This window comes from Belonocnema kinseyi, chromosome 9 (assembly GCF_010883055.1).
Source record: "Belonocnema kinseyi isolate 2016_QV_RU_SX_M_011 chromosome 9, B_treatae_v1, whole genome shotgun sequence".
In the NCBI taxonomy this organism is placed as follows: Eukaryota; Metazoa; Arthropoda; class Insecta; order Hymenoptera; family Cynipidae; genus Belonocnema; species Belonocnema kinseyi.
The window spans coordinates 11,046,906-11,067,058 of NC_046665.1; the positions used below are offsets into that span (position 1 = coordinate 11,046,906).

Genomic DNA, 20,153 nt, shown 5'->3' on the forward strand with positions numbered 1-20,153 from the left:
ACGATGGGGGGACCTACAGCTTAAGGTGGGTTCCGAACCACCAGAACCTCGGTAAAGGTACATTGAAAAATTTCCAGAGGTACCGGCTCAGGGATCGAACCCGGGACCTCTGAGGTGAAGTCCGAGGGTCTAACCAACTGAGCCACCGAGGCTCTTTTTATTATTATTATTATTATTATTATGGGTGAGGGTTGTTGCTTCGTGTTCCTCTTAAGCGTCCTAGCACAAGTACAAGCACAGTATTTCTATATACCAAACTTGGGATCACAATCAGCGTGGATTGACGCGAAGAAATATATTGTTTGCGTGAAAAAATAATCAAGGCCATCTATGGAACGAACTTTGAAACACTACAATAATCATTTCATGGGGAACTTAACATTTTTCTATTGCTAAATAGACGACCAAAGTAGCATTTCTTACCCGCACATAAAAAAATGCTAATTAAAGACGTACCAACTTCACGTTATTCTATAAAAGCCGTGAAAGTGTTTCAATAAACCTCTTTGTTTTGTTCGTTAAAAAAATTTTTATGAAAAGTTTAGCAGTCAAGGTAAAGTATGTGGCTTTTTCCATACCCTGCGATAGGGCTTAAGCGCTTATACCATTAGAGTGCACTGTAATGAATCTATATTCCTAATTTAAGAAAATTTCTGAAAAAATTTCTTTATACTGAAAAGATCTTACGTGGATGGCATCCACGTTTGCTCCACAAGAATCCTCTATACCGCTTTCCTGCCCTGCCCTGTCCTTCCCTCCCCTCTTTCCCATACAAAAGATATAATGAAATATCTCTATTTCAGGAAGTACACGCTAGGCGGATCTTATAGAAGAATAATACAAGTTCCACTTAATTTGACATGGAGCATCGTCCAATACAATGAACCAAATGAAGATTTGGTTGCTTCTGACATCGATGAAGTAAGGGAAGTACAATCATTCAAAAGTTCACCAGGTAAGACATTTTAAGAATATTTTTCGACTTATACGACACGACTGGGTAGCATCGTGCATTTCCTTAACAAAATCATATCGCTTATTAATACTCTTACCTAATGCCTCATTTGTGTCACCCATCGTTAGTAGAGTTTCAATTAGCTCTCTGTAACTTGAAATGGAGTTCAAGCGATATGTCGTCAAACACTAAATAGCAATTGTTCAGCAGAGGGAAAAGGACCGTTAATATTAGTTTAATGTTCAAAGTTACAGGCTATTAACATGAATCATTAACGAAAAATCTGTGCGGTGGAAGCATATTAATGTCCTCAGCTATTCAAACGTAGATCCACTACACCGTACATATCATCTGGAAGGACACTCGAAATGACAAAAGGGTCTGTGAAGCGTTTTTGTAATTTGGTTGACTCACCAGACAGTGTGGGGAAATTTGGCATTGAAACTACGTCGCCAATAGCAAAAGTGACATTTGACATATGTCCCTTATCGTAACGTTCTTTATAATGAGTGTGTTCATTTAAAATTCTTTTTCGAGTGGATTATTGTTAAATTTGGTTAAATTTCTCTGTCGTCAATTAGCTTGCGAAGTTCTCCCTCATTGTGCCGCTTTGTGAATCCAAATAAGGCTTCGAAATGGCTCTTTCCGGTTGTTTCATTTACCGAACAGTTTAAATCTCTCTGGACTTCTTTTAAAAATTGATCCCAGTCCGTACCTCTTGAATGCCGGATGCTGGCTTAAACCGTTGTTGTTGGACCACTCGATTATCCCGTTAGCTTGGGGGAGGCGGGGTGAAGTTAACGAGTGATGAATCCCTTTTTTAGAACAAAATTCCTCAAACGCATGAGACGTGAAGCAAGTATCTCAATCGGTAATCCATAGGATGCATAGGGTGCAACAGGTCCACTTGGCGACCTGTTTTAGCATTGGACCATAAACACTAAAGACAGTTTTGCACATGCTGCTTTACGTACCGCCTCATGTCAGGAAAAAAATTAAATTTACGTGGTTTCTATACTGTTAATTCTACGACTGTGCGTAGAACCAAGGTCCCCTGTAAGCGGGACCAAACTTGTTGAATTTTCCCTTTAAATTTTACAATGATGATCGGTGGACGTTCATGTTTCAATAAATCCTGATACAACCCGTTAAGATCGATGTGATCACGACTTGACATAGCTGAACTAGAATCTCGGGAGTGCAAACCGACGAGGACTTGCTCTTTCGTATCAGACACATTTAAATTCAGGTCGTTACATAACTTGACCTTGGCGTAAAAGTATGAACTAGTCGATTCACCTTTCTTTTGAACTCGTTCAGACTTTCGCTTCCATTTCACCAGAAGCGGGTACTAAGCCAAAAATATGCAACGGCACTTGCGAGCTGGATGCATAAAGCTGCCATCCTTGGATCGCTTCGTGTCCTCAAGACACACGAGGGTTTCGTCGACCTGTCGTTGTGATTTCATCGTGTCCTGTGACCACCTGTCCACGATCGTCAGACATGATCATAAGTGTGGTTTACTGCGTTTCTACTGGCAGCAGTGTCATTTTGAGATGGCGGATGCTCCCAGTAGGACCATGCGGTGGTTGTTTTAATTTTTTTTAACATGTATGTGTATGTTTCTTGAAATCTTGGAAAACTATGTTAGGCCTAAAGGAGTAGAGTTGAACCGGGACGGCAAGAATGTTAGTCGCAGATATCTTGTTCAACGCCGACAGATTTGAACACCAAGTCTTCCGAATAAGATGCTTGTATCTGGTTGACGATATTTAAAACACTCTGATGTTTGCTTTTACCAGAAGTATAGATCTTTAGGTCATTCAAATAAAATACATGAGTGCCCTTATGCTTGCCGTGATTAGTGTCGTCACAGAGGTATCCAGAAGAATTTCGTAGTGCGAGAGATAGAGGCAGACGTGTGATGCAAAAAAGCAGAGGACACTTGGTTTCGCCCTGAAAGACGCCCCTATAGAAGGAAACGTTATTCGTTGTCACTAGATTCTTTCAAGATGAGATAGTAAATCTAATTTTTTAAAGGGGCATCAATATCTCTATGCATCTCACTATATATGAATGAACTTTCAAGCTCTCCAACGGTCAGATGATAAGTCGATTAGAGGTTGAATCGAAAGCTTTTCGGTAGCCAATCCAGGCCACTGACAGAACGCGTTTATGGGCTACTGCGTCTTTGCAGGCGCACCTATTAATTAGAAGATTCTCTCGGCATCCTGTTACTCTTTTTTCGAGCCACGTTCGCACATCTTTCTCCACACAGGCGCAATTTTTCAACAATCCTGTTGTTTGGGACCGCTGTAAAGGTCTTATACAATGTGTTTAAACAAGTTATTGGCCTGTAATTCTCTGGGTTGGACAAGTTGCCTTTTTCGGTACGAGTATAGTGCGTCCAAACAATAGCCAATGCGGAATTGGCGTTTCTGACTTTAAATATTAGGTGAATGTGCAGTCCAGATGTTGGTGTGTAGAACTAAACTTCTTCCACGATACGTTCTTAATACTTCTTGAAGCGGAAGAGACTTTTAATTCTCCCTAATCTATCTTTCTCCAATTGCATCAGATAACATCCGTATTTCGTCCACAATATGCTGCTTGACTGTCAGCAGCTGTAACTTCTTCAGTGTGTGATTAAAGGTCCTCAGTTCTTGGGCGAACTCTCAAGCCCTTTCCGTGAACGTTCTACCAGATGTTAAGTACTCAATCACGCACTGAACAAGAGACGCAATCTGTCTTGCCCACCTAATGTTCTGGTTCAGTTGATGCATGCGTTTTTTGATCTTTTGATCCATCGTCGGTTCCAGCCTTCTATTTGAATCAGCCAAAGATCTCACATCACCATAAACTGAACAACTGAACATCCAGAGGTCAGACTCCTCCGAGATATCCTCATAAAAGGAGGCATCCATTTCAGCCAGACGTAGTGCTTAGAAGTAAACTGTATATTAATGTTCCTCCTTGTCCTGAAATGTCTTTAGTTTTCGGCCTGACATGGTTCTTCTTGACTTCGAGAAGCTAACCATGCTCGTTATCGAATTTTCGGCACCGACAGTTCGGAAGACCAAATCTGTCGGATGAGACATTTGTATCTGCTGCGGAGAGTATCCTTTATAGATGTCACATCCTGAATGCGGCTCTGTGGCACGCCCAGGTATGTATAAGTCTCTCCAGCGCAAAGGTGTCGTATGGCGCTTCTATCAACGAGCTCAGGATCTCCAGGGATGCCATGAAGTTTTCCTCGCTTCAAATAAACCTTGGCGCATTTGTCTAACCCAAATTCCATTCCAATTTCCTTAGTATATCGTTCCACAATCCCTAGAGCTAGATGTAGTTGCTCTTTGTTTTTAGCATAGATCGTAAGATCGTCCATGTAAAATACATGAGTGATCTTGTACTTTCCATCTGCAGGTTTGCCGCACAAGTGCCCGTCGAGATGGCGAAGTGCTAGAGATAGTGACAATAATGTAAGGCAAAAGAGGAGTGGGCTCATCACACACGATTTTTTCCATATGAGATAGTAAATCTGGTTTTCCAAAGCGGCATCATTCTCTCTATGCACCTAACTATTTGCGGATGAACCTTTAAGATCTCCAAAAGACAGATGATAAGTCTATGGGAGGTTGAATCGAAAGCTTTCCGATAATCAATCCAGGCCATCGATAGGTCACGCTGGTAGAATGATGCATCTTTGCAGATACATCTATCGATGAGCAGTTTCTCCCGACATCCCGCTATGCCTTTCTTTGAGCCTCGTTGTTCATACATTTCTTGCCGCACAGGCTCAATTGCCCGAACAATCCTATCATTTAGGATAGCTGTGAATATCTTATGAAGTGTGTTCACACAAGTGATTGCCATGTAATTTTTCGGGTCAGCTAAGTTGCCTATTTTCGCCAGGAGTATTGTGCGCCCTTCCACCAACCACTCCGGAATCGGCTCTTCCGACTTATATGAGGTGAAAATACGGGCCAAATGCTGATGGGTTGAAGAAAACTTCTTCCACCAGAAGGTTTTGATACAATCTAGTCCCGGTGCGGAATAGTTCTTCATCCCTCTTAATATTTTTTTCACCTCCTCGGTAGTGATGGTTGGCCATTCTTTATCAGGAGTTATGGAGGCATCACACAGCTCCTTGAAGCTATTTATATTTTCTGAGTCTCCGTCCAGTCTATGCTGCACTTTGTAGACTTCTCTTCAAAATACTTCGACCTCCTCTGATTTGGGTGGGTGTTCGACAGTAACTGGAGAGTCTTGGAAGAGTCGAGATGGGTCCGAGAGAAACTGTTGATTTTCTCTGACCCACCTCTCCCTCCGCTCTAGACTTCTCTTAGCGTCAGATGTGTGTGATAACGGGTCCGGAATTCGTGCGCAAACTTTCGAACCTTGGCGGTAAAATTCCTACCAGATGTGATATAGTCAATCACACACTGAATGCGGGACGCGTACTGTCTTGCCCAGCCTATCTTTATGGCAAGTTGATGCATTCGTCTGTTGGTCTTATGATCAACCGTTGGTTTTGTTTTACGATTCGCATCGGCCAAAGCTCTCGCTGCATTTGATTCCTCTAGAATCAAACCGAAGGGCGTATGACAAAGCCACCAATCGCGTCCTCGGTTTGTGGATAGAGGGTCCCTGTACCAAGAGTTTCCGCTGAATATGGTTACAAAAATAAATAGGCAGTTGCGGACAATTGTCCAGGGGTGGTCCCGAAGGAAGTAACCCCCAAGCGGAGGTGTGAAAATCGTGCCGAAAACTGAATGGCACCTCGGTGAGGTGTCTAGAACGGTGACTCTGGGACATCGGGCGACCTCTCAGAGTATGCAGCCTTATCCTTGCATGCGGGGCTCTACAAGGATGAACGAACCCCTTTCCCTAGCTTCTCGTGGGAACAACAATGACAACACCAAAGATAGTTGTAGTAAATGCGGCTCAAAGCAATAGAACCATATAAGCGGAGCACCTGCGCTAATAATACCAGAACGAGCCGGCAACAGAGAATAGAGGGATAGAGGGATCCGATAGAGGGAAGAGCGATGCTTTATGACATAGAGAAACATCAACACCCAGGTTTCTATCAAGCCTATAGATCTGGCTGAAATGGGTCACGAGCCTTGAACATTTTTCCGAAAAATCCGACCTCGGAACTATCAATTGTCGGGTATATAATGCAGCTAGAGCTTTGGCCGATGCGAACCGTAAAACAAAACCAACGGTTGATCATAAGACGAAAGTACGAATGCATCAACTCGCCGCAAAGATAGGTTGGGCAAGACCGTACGCGTCCCGCATTCAATGTGTGATTGACTACATAACATCTGGCAGGAAGTTCGCCGCGAAAGTTTGAAAGTTCGCGCACGAACTCCGGATCCGTTATAACACACTTAACAAGTCAAAGCTGCTGACCATCAGGCAGTATATTGTTGAGAGAATACGAATACTATTTGACGCTAAGAGAAGTCTAAAGCGGTCACAGAGGTGAATCAAAGAAAACCAACAGTTTCTCTCTGACCCATCTCGACTCTTTCAAGACCATCCAGTTTCTGTGGACTATCCGCCCAAACCACAGGAGGTCGAAGCATTTTGGAGAGAAGTCTACGATGTTCAGTATAGACTGAGCGAAGATTTAGAAAACATAAATAGCTTCAAGCAACTTTGTGATGCCCTCATAACACCTTAGGAAGATTGCTCAACCATCACTACCGAAGAGGGGAAAAAGTATTAAGAGGTATGAAGAACTATTCAGCTTCGGGACCGGATGGTATCAAGATGGTATCCGTAGTCCTGCCGAAAAATTAATATTATTGTCACCGTCTCTAGAACTTCGCCATTTCCAGGAGTACTTTTGTGGCCAATCTGAAAATCGAAAGCACAAGGTCACTTATGTATTTTACATTGATGATGTTAATATCGGTGCGAAAAATAAAGAGCAACTACGTCTAGCTCTAAAGATTTTCGAACGAATTTTATATAACTGGGTGTGCTACAGAGCCGCATTCAGAATGTGACGTCTTTAAAGGATACTCTCCGAAGCAGATGTAAAAGTTTCATCAGGCAGAATTGGTCTTCTGAACTGTCGGCGAGGAAAAATAATCTGCCACGAACATGCTTGCCGTCTCGGTAGTATTCTGATTCATTTGGAGTGGTTGCATAGACGAAAAACGAGCTCAGACCGCTTGATATTGGGACACGGAAGGTTATGCACATTGACAAAAGCATGCAGAAAATCTTATCTATCAAGAGTACTCTCTCCTGAAAGCCCGGATTAAGGGGTATAACCCACTTTAGAATTCTCCAAAAATCGATTTCAATTGCAGACAGTCTATTTCAGATGAAAACGAGCATTATGAAAACACTGAAGACATAATGTATGGTCCAGGCATCGTTGATTAAGCTCAAGTTTTTTTTTTGGAAATGTTGATTTTAACTATTTTTTGTTTGCAAATAAATGTGAAAAAATACGTGTTTTTTTCCTTACTTTTTGAAATATGTCCGCCATTTTATTAATTTAGAATCAAATAATTAAAAAAAAAAAAATGTTATGCATTTCGAGAGTGTATTTATTGAGTGTATAAAAAATCACCTTGTATATACAAGGTGATTTTTTTTGCTTTAAAATTTCAAATATCTCGAAAAATAGGCACTCTATGAAAAACTGTTATGAATTAAAAGTTTCAAGATTAAAAAATCACCCTGTATATCAAAATCTATCATTTAAACCTATAAAAAAATTCTTGAATATAGACTTTTTTTGCGCGTCTAAAGTGGGTAGACCCCTTCAGAAAGCACAGAAGAAAAACATTTCCATGAGCAGCTCCTTGATAAGAAGATGCACGGCATCTTTTGCAGAAATGTGGAGGATCAGTCAATGTCGTTTGAGCTAAGTTTGCTTTCCTTAAATCACCCGGATTGAAGTAGGGCACGGAGTGTTTCATTTTGGCATATTAAGACTGTGTCTAGAGCCAATTGTCGAGAATGAAAAGTTCCGCGTATACAGGAACTTTATATTCTCGACGTTTGTACCCAGGATATTCTGTTTAATTAATCGTCCTTATTATCGGCGCTCTTAAAGATGCCAAGCTTTCACTGGTGAATTGCCTGAATCGAAACCGATATACACTACCGCTCAAATACCCTACCTGCTCCAAACAAACTTTTTAACGATACACAGATTTCCTTCTGCGCATGCTTGAAGTTGTGAAATTTTGCAAAAATTTGAGAAACGACTTTGACCGCTGTTCCTTTTTGGATATAGAATCAAGTTAAATTGTTGTCAATACTACAACTATTTTGAAACTTCTAGAATTTTTTTAAAAAATTTTTTACCAATTTTTTTTTAAATTAAATTTTACGTAGATGTATAAAAAAACGTGTTTAAGGGTTTAAATAAAAGTAGCGTTTAAAAATATCATTGCTGGACACCAATTTTTCAAAATCGTACGTGTGTGCCTGCGCAGCAGCTCAGAGCAGGCCCAGGCGCACACGTTCGATTTTCCAAGAATGGCGTCCCGCAGCACAGATAACTTTATACAACTTTTGTTTTAAAATTTCTAATTATTTCGTGAATTTTGTTAAACTGGTTAAAGACATCAACAATATATTATTGTATATTATTGTGTTTGTAATTATAGTAAACAAAGACAAATAGCGGTTACGTCTATAAAATAGAAGTGTATGACTACGAATAAAACTGTAAAGTTGTGTTATTATAGAGAATAAATTTCATATGTGATAATGGTATTTTTAGATACTCATTTTATTTAAATCTCGTGAACACGTTTTTTGTATGTATACACGTACAATTTAATTTCAGAAAAATTTGTAAACAAATTTCAAAACAACTTTTTTTTCTAAAAATTAAAAAAATTTTCTTATTTTTAAAAAGAATTTAACTTGATTCTTTACCCAAAAAGGAACATTTTTTAAAGATGAATAGTATTAAAAATATAATAGGTTGAATAAAAAAGCTCATTTGTCATAAAAAATGTCCATAACTTGATTAAAAAAATTGACTTAAAATAACGTTCTCGGGCTTATTTTAAAGCTCTTGCAATTTAATTTAAAATATGATTTGATTTTTTAAAATACGTTTATTTTTGGTAGCCATGCAAGCGATCATAGGCGCGTCTAAATTTTTTCAAAATTTCACAACCTTAGGCATGCGCAGAAGGAACTCTGTGTATCGTTAAACAATTTGTGTGTACAATTTAAAAGTACATTACAAAAGCTTTTAAACGAGATGTAAAAAAGTCTTCTATGATGTATAATTCGCAACATTTCGCCGGAAGCTGGTGCTAATGTGACACACTGCACCCGCTCCCAGCGAAATCGCGGTAAAATTTCAGCCACAACCACGTCTCACGACCGTGAGATAGGTGGTTACAGTCTGTAACGGAATCAATACTATGACCCGGCAAAAGTTTCGTGTACCCTGACAGTACGAAGCGACTTAAGGACGACCGCCTTCAGCTGGTGCCGAAAATTCGAAAACGAACATGGTTCGCTTCTTGAAGTCAAGAAGAACTATATCAGGCCTCGAGTGTACCACAGAAACAATTGTTGAGAATATAAAGTTCCAGTATATGCGGCACTTCTCATTCTCGACAATTGACTCGATTTCTTCAGGAACATTTAGAGGAGCAATATTAAGGTTAATACCGTAAGAGTGACAGAGATGGTAATAAAGCACTCGAGTCCCGCATTGTGCCTTTGAATGTAGGTCGTTCCCGCATGAGTTGTACAACTAGATAGTATGTATGTCTTGGCTCAAAATATAGCCACGGTATCTTAAAGTGGAAATGACAGCGTCTTGGTATACCAAAATGAAACCCTCTGTACCAGACATCAATCCGGGTGATTTAAGGAAAACAAAAGTTAGTTCACACGGCACTGACCATGGAAACCACTCCAAATGAATAGAGTAGTACAGGGACGGCAAGCATGTTCGTTGCAGATACTTTGTTGCTCGCCGACATTTCGGAAGACTAAATCTGCCGGACGAGACGTTTGTATCTGCTTCGGAGTGTATCCTTATAGATGTCACATCCTGAATGCGGCTCTGTGGCACGCCCAGGTATGTATAAGTCTCTCCAGCGCAAAGGTGTTGCATAGCGCTTCTATCGACGAACTCAGGGTCCTAGAGCTAGATGTAGTTGCTCTTTGTTTTTAGCATAGATCTTAAGATTGACCATGTAAAATACATGAGTGACCTTGTATTTTCGATCTACAAGTTTGCCGCAAAAGTTCCCGTCGGAATGGCAAAATGCTAGAGGTAGTGGCAATAATGTGAGACAAAAGAGAAGTGGGCTCATGGTGTCGCCCTGAAAGACACCTCTCTGAAAGGTGACCTTGTTAGTTGTCACACGATTTTTTCCAGATGAGATAGTAAATCTGGTTTTCCAAAGCGGCATCAATCTCTCTATGCACCTCACTATTTGCGGATGATCCACGGCTATTCCTTCACGGCTATTTTGACTTTAAATGTGAGGTGAAAATACAGACCAGATTTTGATTATTTAAAGAAAACTTCTTCCACCAGAAGGTCTTGATACCATCTGGTCTCGAAGCGGAATTGTTCTTCATACCTCTTAATAATTTTTTCCCCTCCTCGGTAGTGATGGGTGAGCAATCTTCCTAAGGTGTTATGAGAGCATCACAAAGCTCCTTGAAGCCATTTATGTTCTCTAAATCTTTGGCCAGTCTATGCTGGACATCGTAGACTTCTCTCTAAAATGCTTCGATCGTCTGTAGTTTGGGCGGGTAATCCACAGTAACTGGAGGGTCTTGGATGAGTCGAGATGTGTCAGAGAGAAACGGTTGGTTTTCTTTGATTCATATCTCTCACCGCTTAAGACTTCTCTTAGCGTTAAATAGTATTCGTATTCTCTCAACAATATGCTGTCTGATGGTCAGCGGCTTTGACTTGTTAAGTGTGTGATAACGGATCCGGAGTTCGCGCGCCCAGAGGTCAGATTCTTCGGAAAAATGTCCACTAAGCTCGTCATCCATTTCAGCCAGAGCTTTAGCCTTTAGAGAAACCTGAGTTTTGATGTTTCTCCGGGTCATAAAGCATCGCTCTTCCTCTATGGGATGCCTACCCGCGGTTGGTCTTAGTGTCGCCTCTCTTTCTCTGTTGCCGGCTTGTTCTAGCTGTGGTAAAGTAGGCGTTCCGTTTACATAACCCCTTTTTTGGAGTAGTTCGGCATGGTTTCGCAGATCTTGATGCGAAAAATGCGATAGTTCCGGGTGTTTCTCGTCCCGAGATTTCGCCGATCCATCGCATTGAATTCATTTTCATTTGCTCCCGCAGCTCTAAAGTGGTCGGCATGGTTGGCCAACCCATTGTCGGGAGCCCTACGATGTAGGAGGCGTAATTATTCAAACTCGAGTTTTACATTCGTGGAAATGTTACTCATTAGGGTGTCCCAAAGTGACAGACCTTCGATTTTTTATTATTTGCAAATGGAAACCTGTTCCTCATACTTAAAAACTAATGTCCATTTTTTTAAATAATCTTTAAGTAACATTTAGAGGTGACACTATGCTTTCAAAGTTTTCGGTTGAGTAATCGATCGAAGTTCATAAAATCGTCAACTGTTCAAGGAAATATTAACTTTTCCTTGGCACTTTTGTTACATTAAGCGGATTATGGGGAAGTGGGCGAGATACTTACCTGCGAATTTTATGGTCTTGGGCACAGGTTATCGCAATGGACAATAAGAATTTAAAAGTTTCTTCTACCTGTACTAGACTACTGGCTGCTTTTCTAAACTTCTAAACATTTTCAACGATTTATTATTATCTTTCTCAGTATTATCTATAGCATTATCTTTCTCAGTCTTACCTGCATTTAATTTGTATCTTTTTCACTTGTAAATACCGTACTTTATGGATACGTCTTTATAAAGGTGCAAACTATGACAATGATTGAATTTGCAGACAGAAGTTTCCGAACATCAGTAGGAAGAGGTACGCGCGCGTAAAACTATCGGTGCAACGTTATTAAAGTCATTATTTTAGTCTTGTTGCATAAAATATATTTAGATTTTTTCATCAAAATATTAAATTTAAAGAATCTTCAGTTATGACTAATACGCGTGATTCGGATTTTATATGGTTAATAGGACACCCCAAAGCTGAATTACGTGGGCGTAAATTACCCTAAAAAAAATAAGTGCTCCAATTTTTTTTATCAACATATAACCTTAAGAAACTGTTCGTAAAAGTGCTTCAAGTGTTATTGAAAAGTGTACGTTATTCTGGGATCGAACAAATATTCCAAAAAAGAGTGTCTACCGTTCTGCTGATAAAATCGAATATTTATTCAAGGAATGGAGAAAGATTCAAAAAGGTAGATGCAGATGCATTGCAAGTCAACCAGAAAAGGAATTAGAATTGGTAGAGCGGCTTGATAATTTGTTTGACATATCGGTTCAAAATGCGCTTGAAATTATGAATGAAGGTGAAGACAAAGAGATCCTACGTTTACAGCAAAGAAAATGACGTGAAGTTTCTTTCGAAACAATTGTTGATACAACTTCAGCAACAGATGAAACCAACTGCGAAAAAGATCAAAGTAAGTTTCTATATTTTATCAGATGGATTTTTTAAACGATAATAACGATAAATACGAATGTCCGAATCAACTGAAAAAAATGCAGGCGTGCAGCTTCAAATCGCAAAATCTTTAGAATGCCCGAAATAGTTGAAATCTTTGCAAAATCTTTAGAAACACTTATGAAATATTTTATAAATGTTTTAAACCACTTGTGAATTTTCGTGAAAGCTTTTGAAGAATATTTAAACTGGAGAATTTTTGTAAAATTTTGGAAATATTTCTTACATTTTTCTAAGCATTTTTGAATTACTGTGAAATCTTAAAATATTATTTAGATCGATAAAATACTTGTAAAATGTTTTGGAATATTTATGAAATTTATGGAGTTCTGTGAAATCTATAAAATATTAGTGAATTCGGTGAAATTTTTGTCAAATTTTCGAAATATTTGTAAAGTTTCTTGAAAAATTCATCAACTTCAGTGAAATCTTTAAAATATTCCCGAATTCCTTGAGATTTTTGTCAAATTTTTGAAATATTTGTGAAATTTATTGAAAAATTCATCAGTGAAATTTTTGCAACATTTTCGAAAAATTTGTGAAATTTTTTGTGAATTTCTGTGAATCTTTAAACTATTGCTGAATTCAATGAGACTTGCATGTTGGTAACGGTAGTGAGAAAGTGTGCAGTAACAGGCGGTGAGAAGTTTTTACAAAGTTTGTGTGAACGGTGTGAGTGGAGTGTGAGGGTGGAAGTCTAGGAGGTGAGTACGGTTGTAAGGGGTACATTGAGAAGAAAGAAATTAATTTACATTATAGTTGGGGGGGGGGGGATTTGGCTAAATAGGGAAAGTGAGGTTAGGTTTCCAAGGAAGCTGGGTAGTTTTGTGATTAAGTTTTTGGACTTTTATGGCGGGCAAGGAAGGTTCTTGTAGTGATAGGGGACGTTAGAGGTGAGAAAAGGGTGGCTAAAGGGTAAGTGAGAGAGGTGAAATAGAGCAAAGAAACTGAAATTTTAGGGCGGTAACGGCAGCAGCCTTAAGTGACATCTGTGGGCGGCAGTGAGTACTTTTGTATATGGATAGGTTACAGTTACTGACGGACGAGCGGGAGGTCGGCAGCGAGAGTACTGGAAGTGCTAGTAGTGAAGTAGACGGGGAGGAAATTTCCAGAGAGACACGAGTTATGCGTGGCCCGGTGTCAAGTGCGGCGACAAGGAGGGGGAAGAATCGGAGCGGAAGAAGCGATCAGGCAAGGGAGAGAGCGTCCAGCGCAAGTGAGGGGGAGGATCTCTTGAAGAGGAAAAGAGAAAGCAAAGAGAGTTCGGAGAAAAGCGCGCTAGAGAGTCCCTTTAAAAAAAGCGTACGAACACGTAGGTCACCCCCCCCCCCAATGGAGGGGCAGGCGGAGAAGGAGGCTATCGGGGTGCGGATAGGCGTGATCAGAGGCTTAAGGGAGGACGTAAGGGGGGCTGTGAAGCAGATGGAAAGTATGAGGGAGGACCTGTGGGTAAGAGATGAGAGATGGGGAAAGGAAGTAAAAGAGCTGAGGGGAAGAGTAAAAGGATTGCAGAGGGATTTGGTGTTGGTAAGGAAGGAAAAAGAGGATAAAATAAAGGAGATGGAAGAAGATATTAGGATGTGGAAGAAAAGGGCTGGAGAAGGTGGAGGGCATGTCGGGAATGGAAGCAGTTGACAGGAAGGAGGGTGAGAAGCAAGGTATTTGGGAGAAAGTGGAGATCATGATAGAAGAGAAAGTGGGAGAGCGTAGGTATGAAAAGGAGGAGAGAGCGGATAGGGAAAAGATAAGGTCAATGGAGTTGAAAATGGAGAGAAAAGAGAAGGCAGATAGGAGAAATAATATAGTGATAAGAGGATTGAAGCTCAAGAGAGGGGAAGAAGGGGAAAGTTAGGCTGGAGGGGAGACAGGAGAATGACGTGGCGATGGTGGAATTGGAGAGCTGGGAAGCAAAATTGGGGGTAATGCGTAACAAGAATAAGATAAAGGACAATAAGTTTTTTATCGATCAAGATTTGACGAGGAAGGAAAGGGAGTTTCAGAGAATGCTAAATGACAGGGCTAGGAAGGAGAAGCGAAGGGAGAGCAGTGAAGGTAGGGTATCGGAAAATAAAAATAGACGAGAAAATGTGGGTATGGGACGAAGAGAAGGAGGTGTTGAAGGAAGTGCAGGGGAATTTGTTTCGGGGGAAGTAGGGGGGTGGGAGTAAAGCAGGGTGGAGAAATGTTAAAGGTGTTGTACTGGAACGTAGCAGGGGTAATGAAGAAAGATGAGGATTTCTGGAGGTATCTTCAGGAATTTGATGTGATTGGACTGGTAGAGACGTGGGTAGAGAGAGAGGAATGAGATAGAGTAGAGCGAAAGTTGCCCGGGGGTTATAGGTGGAGGCTACAGGAGGCCGTCACAGTAAAAAGGAAAGGAAGGGCTAGTGGGGGAATTATAACAGGGGTTAGGGATGGATTAGAGGAAGAAGTTCATGGAGAGGGAGAAGGGGAGGGCGTGAAAATGAGGGCTGTAAAGATAGGAGGGGTGATGTATAAGTTTGTGACTGTGTACAATAAGGATGGAATGGAAGGGATTAAAGAAAGGGTAGAAAACTTACTAGGAGAAAGAGATGAGGGTATAGTGGTAATGGGGGGAGACTTAATGCAAGAATTGGGCGGGAAGGGGGCCTGTACCATGAAGGGGAGAGCTTTAAAGAAAATCGAAGGATAAAATAATGAATAAAGAGGGGGAGATTCTAAGAGACTGGATGGAGGATAGAGGGTGGGTGGTGGCGAATGGTATGGTAAAAGGGGACGAAGAGGGAGAATACACGTATGTGAGTAAGAGGGGTGTATCGGAGATAGACTACGTGATTATGAATATGCAAGGGTTTGAGGAGATAAAGAAATTCGCATTGGAAGAAAGGGTGGAATCAGACCATCAGCCATTGAGTTTGTGGATACAGGGGGAGGCTGGCGAAAGGCAGGGTGGGGAAGAAGGGTCGTTAGGGGAGAGGGTGTCATGGACGAGAGAGGCGATAGAGAAGTATCAGGAGCAATTGGGCAACGTAAGCTTTGAGGGGGAGTCTGTGGACAAGATATGGGAGGATCTACAAGAGAAAGTGAAAGGTTCTGTGCAAATGAAGATATTTAGGAAAAAGAAGAAAGGAATGGTACAGCCGTGATGGGATAGGGAATGTAAAATGATAAAGAGAAAGGTGAAAAAGAAGTACAGGAAGTGGACGGAAGAAACGGCGAAAAGGGAGGAGTACGTAGAAATCAAGAAGGAGTTTAGGGCGATGTGTAAGAAGAAAGAGCAGGAAAAAGAAAAAGAGCTGGAAGAGGAGTTGAGAAATGTTAAGACAAAAGGGGACGTGTGGAAGATAATTAATAGGTTAAGGAAACGTAGGGAGGGGATAAGTGAGAAGATAGGGAGCGACGAATGGAGAAAAATTTTTAAGGATTCATTTCAGGGGTCCGATACTCGAAAGAGAGATGAGGGGATTAGAAGGAACAGAGAGTTAAATAAAGAGGAGCTGAATGACGAGGAGATATAGAAGCAGATAGGGAAGATGAAAAAATCTAAGGCAGCAGGGATTAATGGAGTAGAGAACGAAGCGTGTCTGTTTGGCACACAAGAGGTTGAAGGGGATAATGAAAAAAGTATGGAGGGGGGAGGGATTCCCAAGAGGGTGTAGAGAGGGGTTGATCGTGCCACTGTATAAGAAAGGGAATAGGGAGAGACAGGAACATTATAGAGGAAATACGCTCATGAATACTGCGTACAAAATATACGCAATGGTGTTAGCAGATAGGCTGCGAAAGGATGTTGAGGGGAAAGGAATATTGCCGGAGACGCAGGCGGGCTTTAGAGAGAGAAGGAGCACTATTGACAATATTTATGTCTTGCAACACGTGGTGGATAGAGAATTAACCAAAAAGGGTGCCAAAGTGTACGCGTTTTTTGTAGATCTAAAGAGCGCGTTCCCGTCAGTGGATAGGGGGAGCTTGTGGGAGGCAATGGAGGAGAGGGGAGTGAAGAGGGGCCTGATCGAGAGGGTAAGGGAGGTATATAAGGAGACGAAAAATAGGGTGAGAGGAGGGGAGGGAATCTGAGGGATTCTGGATGGATAGGGGGTTGAGACAAGGGTGCCCGCTTAGCCTAACGCGTTTTGCAATTTTGATCGCGGATATGGAAAGTAAGCTAGTGGCCGGAGTGGTAAGAGGAGTTAGGGTAGGAGGAGTCAGGATATGGTCACTCGCATATGCAGATGACATAGAGCTGTTGGAAAAGAGCGAAGAGGCTTTAAAGGAGATGATGAAGAGGTTAAGACTTTACTTGGACAAGAACAGGTTAGAGTTAAATGCGGAAAAGTCGAAGGTTATGGTGTTCAGGAAAGGAGGTGGGAGAGATGGGGAGGGGGGTGGAAGTGGAATGGAAAAGCGGTACAGGAGGTGAAACAGTTTGTGTACCTGGGCTTCCTGTTTCGAAGAAATGGTGGAGTGGATGGTCATATAAAAGAGAGAGTGAGAAAGGCAAATGTGGTGATGAGGCAGGTGTGGAGGCTGGGGAAGAGATTGTTCGCAGATGATTTTGAAAGGAAGCTGAAATTGTTTGACTCGGTAGTGATGAATGTCTTATTTTACGGAGTGAAGGTGTGGGGTTGGAAGGGAAATTATGAGGTAAATAGCGTACAGGAGAGGTATGTAAAGTGGATACTGGGGTTGGCAAGGAATACGCCGAACTATATTGTCAGGAGGGGGACAGCCAGAATGAGTTTAGGGATTATAGCAGGGCGTCGAGCGTGTAAATATGTGGAGACATTTTTGGAAGAGGGGGAAGTAAATTGGTTAGGGTGTGTTGGTGGGAGAAGGAGAACAGACATAGTATAGAGTGAATGGATTGCAAATGGATGAAGTTAGCAGAATGCACGAGGAAGGAAGGTATATGAGTTGGTTCAAAAGAATGGCATGGAGAAAGAGAGGGCAGAAGGAGAGGAGAGAATAAGAGAGTTAAGGTATAACGGAAACTATGTGTGGATTATGCCAAGAGAGAGAGCGCAATATTTGTGTAAGAAAGGAGAGCAAGGAAGTCAGGAACTTATAGCGAGAATGAGGTGCGGATGCATGGAGAAGTGTAATAGGTTCTGGCTTTCTAGAGAGAAGAGAATGTGTGAATTGTGCGGGACGGGGGATGCAAAATTGGAGTATTGGTTGGAGGAATGTGAAGAGGTGGAAAGGAGTGGGATAAGCATGGAGGTATTGTTGCATTAAAGGGGTGGCAAAAGGGTAGTAGCATGGGTGAAGGGGGTGTTGGTTAAGATAGAGAAGAAAGGAGAAAGAGGAATGGAGAAGGAAAGATTGTAAATAGGAGAGGAAGTAGATGTAAGAGAAATGTAAATATTGTAAATAGTAGTTAAGTATTAGGTATTAGCCGCGGAGACAGAGGCTGGTAATGCGAGGCATAGCGATAAAAGAGCGAAATGCGTGCGCAACGAGGCGAGGCGCAGCGAAGAAGGTTAGGCTATAGGAGCGAGCGGATTATTTATAAGGTGTGGATGGATAGTACTTTGTAAGACGTAGTTGTAGGAAAATTCTGTAAAAAGTGGAAGTGTAAGCAAGTCAATTTTTTAAGGCCAGCAGACCGAAAAATAAACGTTTATCTATCTATCTACTGAATTCGGTGAAATTTTTGTCAAATTTTCGAAATATTTGTAAAAATCTTTGAAAAAATCATTAATTTCAGTGAAATCTTTAAAATATTATTGAATTCGGTGAAATTTTGGTCAAATTTTTGAAATATTTGTTAAATTTCTTGAAAAATTCCTCAATTTCAGTGTAATCTTCAAAGTATTATTTAGATCAGTGAAATTTTTGCAACATTTTCGAAATATTTTTTTAAATAGTTTAAATTTTTTGAAATGGTAGTATTGAAATTTTTTTGCAGCGAGTACACAGAATAGTGCTATATTCTCAAATTTATGTAATTATATTTGGTCCGATGAAGAAGAAGATGCTAACATTGAAAATTTGTTTGAAAACGTTGACGAGCCTCTTTTGCCAAATATTGCGAAATTAGATGATTCGACTCATAACCCGAAAAAGATCAAATTAATAACCCTCGATTTAGCAGCGAGTTTGGACGGAGGAAAAGTAAGTTATAGAATGGCTGCACGAGTCATCTCTTCGGTTGCTCAAAGTTTAGGATTTAGATTGGAAGACTTGTACCTAAGCCATGAATCAATAAGAAGGGTGAGAGAGACTCACAGGCAAGAGCTTGCTGGTGAAATAAAAAATAATTTTTTGCCCACTACAAAACTTATTGTTTAATGGGACGGGAAACTTCTACCAGATTAACAAAATCAAAATCATTATGTGGACCGACTTCCTGTTGTTATATCCTGGGGAGGAACCGATCAATTACTGGGAATTCCAAAACTTCAAAGTGGGACTGGTGAAGCGCAAGCGAATGCAATTATTGAACTATGAAATGGAATCTTCAAGACGAAGTTTGTGGTTTGTATTTCGACACTACCTTGTTTAACACTAGTGAATTGAGTGGTGCCTGCGTTCTTCTAGAGAATAAATTAAACACAAATCTTTTGCATTTAGCTTGTCGCCATCATATATATGAAATTATATTAAAGGGAAGCTTTGAAGAATGTATAGAACCTACTAGTGGCCCAGATGTTTTGCTTTTTAAGCGTTTAAGAGAGATTAAAGCTCGAGGTAAGAATTATAAATACTTTTGATTACGGTATTTAATTGTTAATTGTATTCTTTTACACCAAGTAATATTGAACGAAAACCTTTTTATCTATTTTACACTAAATATTTCATTTTTGTTACAGAAAAAAGTAGCTCTTCAGGGTGATTACCGTGAGCTATTGGAATTAGCGATATTTTTTTCGGAGGACAAGTTCCTAAAGAAACTGCCTTCAGAAGGAGTTTAAAAGAAACGGCAGGCATTCGAGAAATTATTTGTTTTATTATATTTATATATTTGAAGGTTTGGTTTACGACCCACAACCAGTTAAAAGCAGCGAGCAGCGATCACCGATCTTGAGTTTCTCAGAACCATTAAAGATTGTAACGTTTTAAGCTCAAAAATTTGTCAAGTTTCCTTAAAGAAGCTCGAGCGACACCTCTGGTATTTAGGCGAACTATTGATTGGATTAGCTTTTTTTGACAAGAGCGTATCCATTGATTGTAAAAGAAAAATGTCGGAGGCAATCAAAGAACGTCCCGGAATGAAAAATTTCTAAAATGAAAAAAACTTTCAGGGAATGAAAAAGAGAATGTAAAATCTTTAACTCTGGATTGCTTCGTTACAAAGAACACGATGTTATTTTTTTTTTAATTAGGTATCGCCACTGATTTCTTGAATGTTGATCCGCAAACGTGGAGTTCGAGGGACGATTACACAACCACACAAAAAAAATTGTGCGGATGTGGTAACAAGACACACGTATTCCTATGGATTTTGGGGCGCTGAATTCAAATTTGGTATCAAAAATCACCTATAACGTCATGGTTGAGCCATAACCTCAAAAAATGACGAAAAATCATGCGCTGAGGCAAATAAATTTCAAAATAATGCCAGTGATGCAAATTTTCACTTCAAAAA

General features: G+C 40.5%; 2 protein-coding genes across 5 annotated transcripts in view; one reads left to right on the top strand and one right to left on the bottom strand.

Moving 5' to 3' along the window:
* Positions 1-20,153, top strand: part of LOC117180165 (pseudouridylate synthase 7 homolog) — a 156,334-nt gene that overhangs the window by 87,651 nt on the left and 48,530 nt on the right. For all 3 annotated transcript variants that reach the window (XM_033372517.1, XM_033372518.1, XM_033372519.1), the window contains one exon: positions 804-955. In XM_033372517.1, coding sequence (XP_033228408.1) covers positions 804-955 — 152 coding nt within the window. The remainder of the gene's footprint in view (positions 1-803; positions 956-20,153) is intronic.
* The window catches only part of LOC117180167, a 76,640-nt gene that overhangs the window by 42,605 nt on the left and 13,882 nt on the right, over positions 1-20,153 (bottom strand). The window lies entirely within an intron of this gene.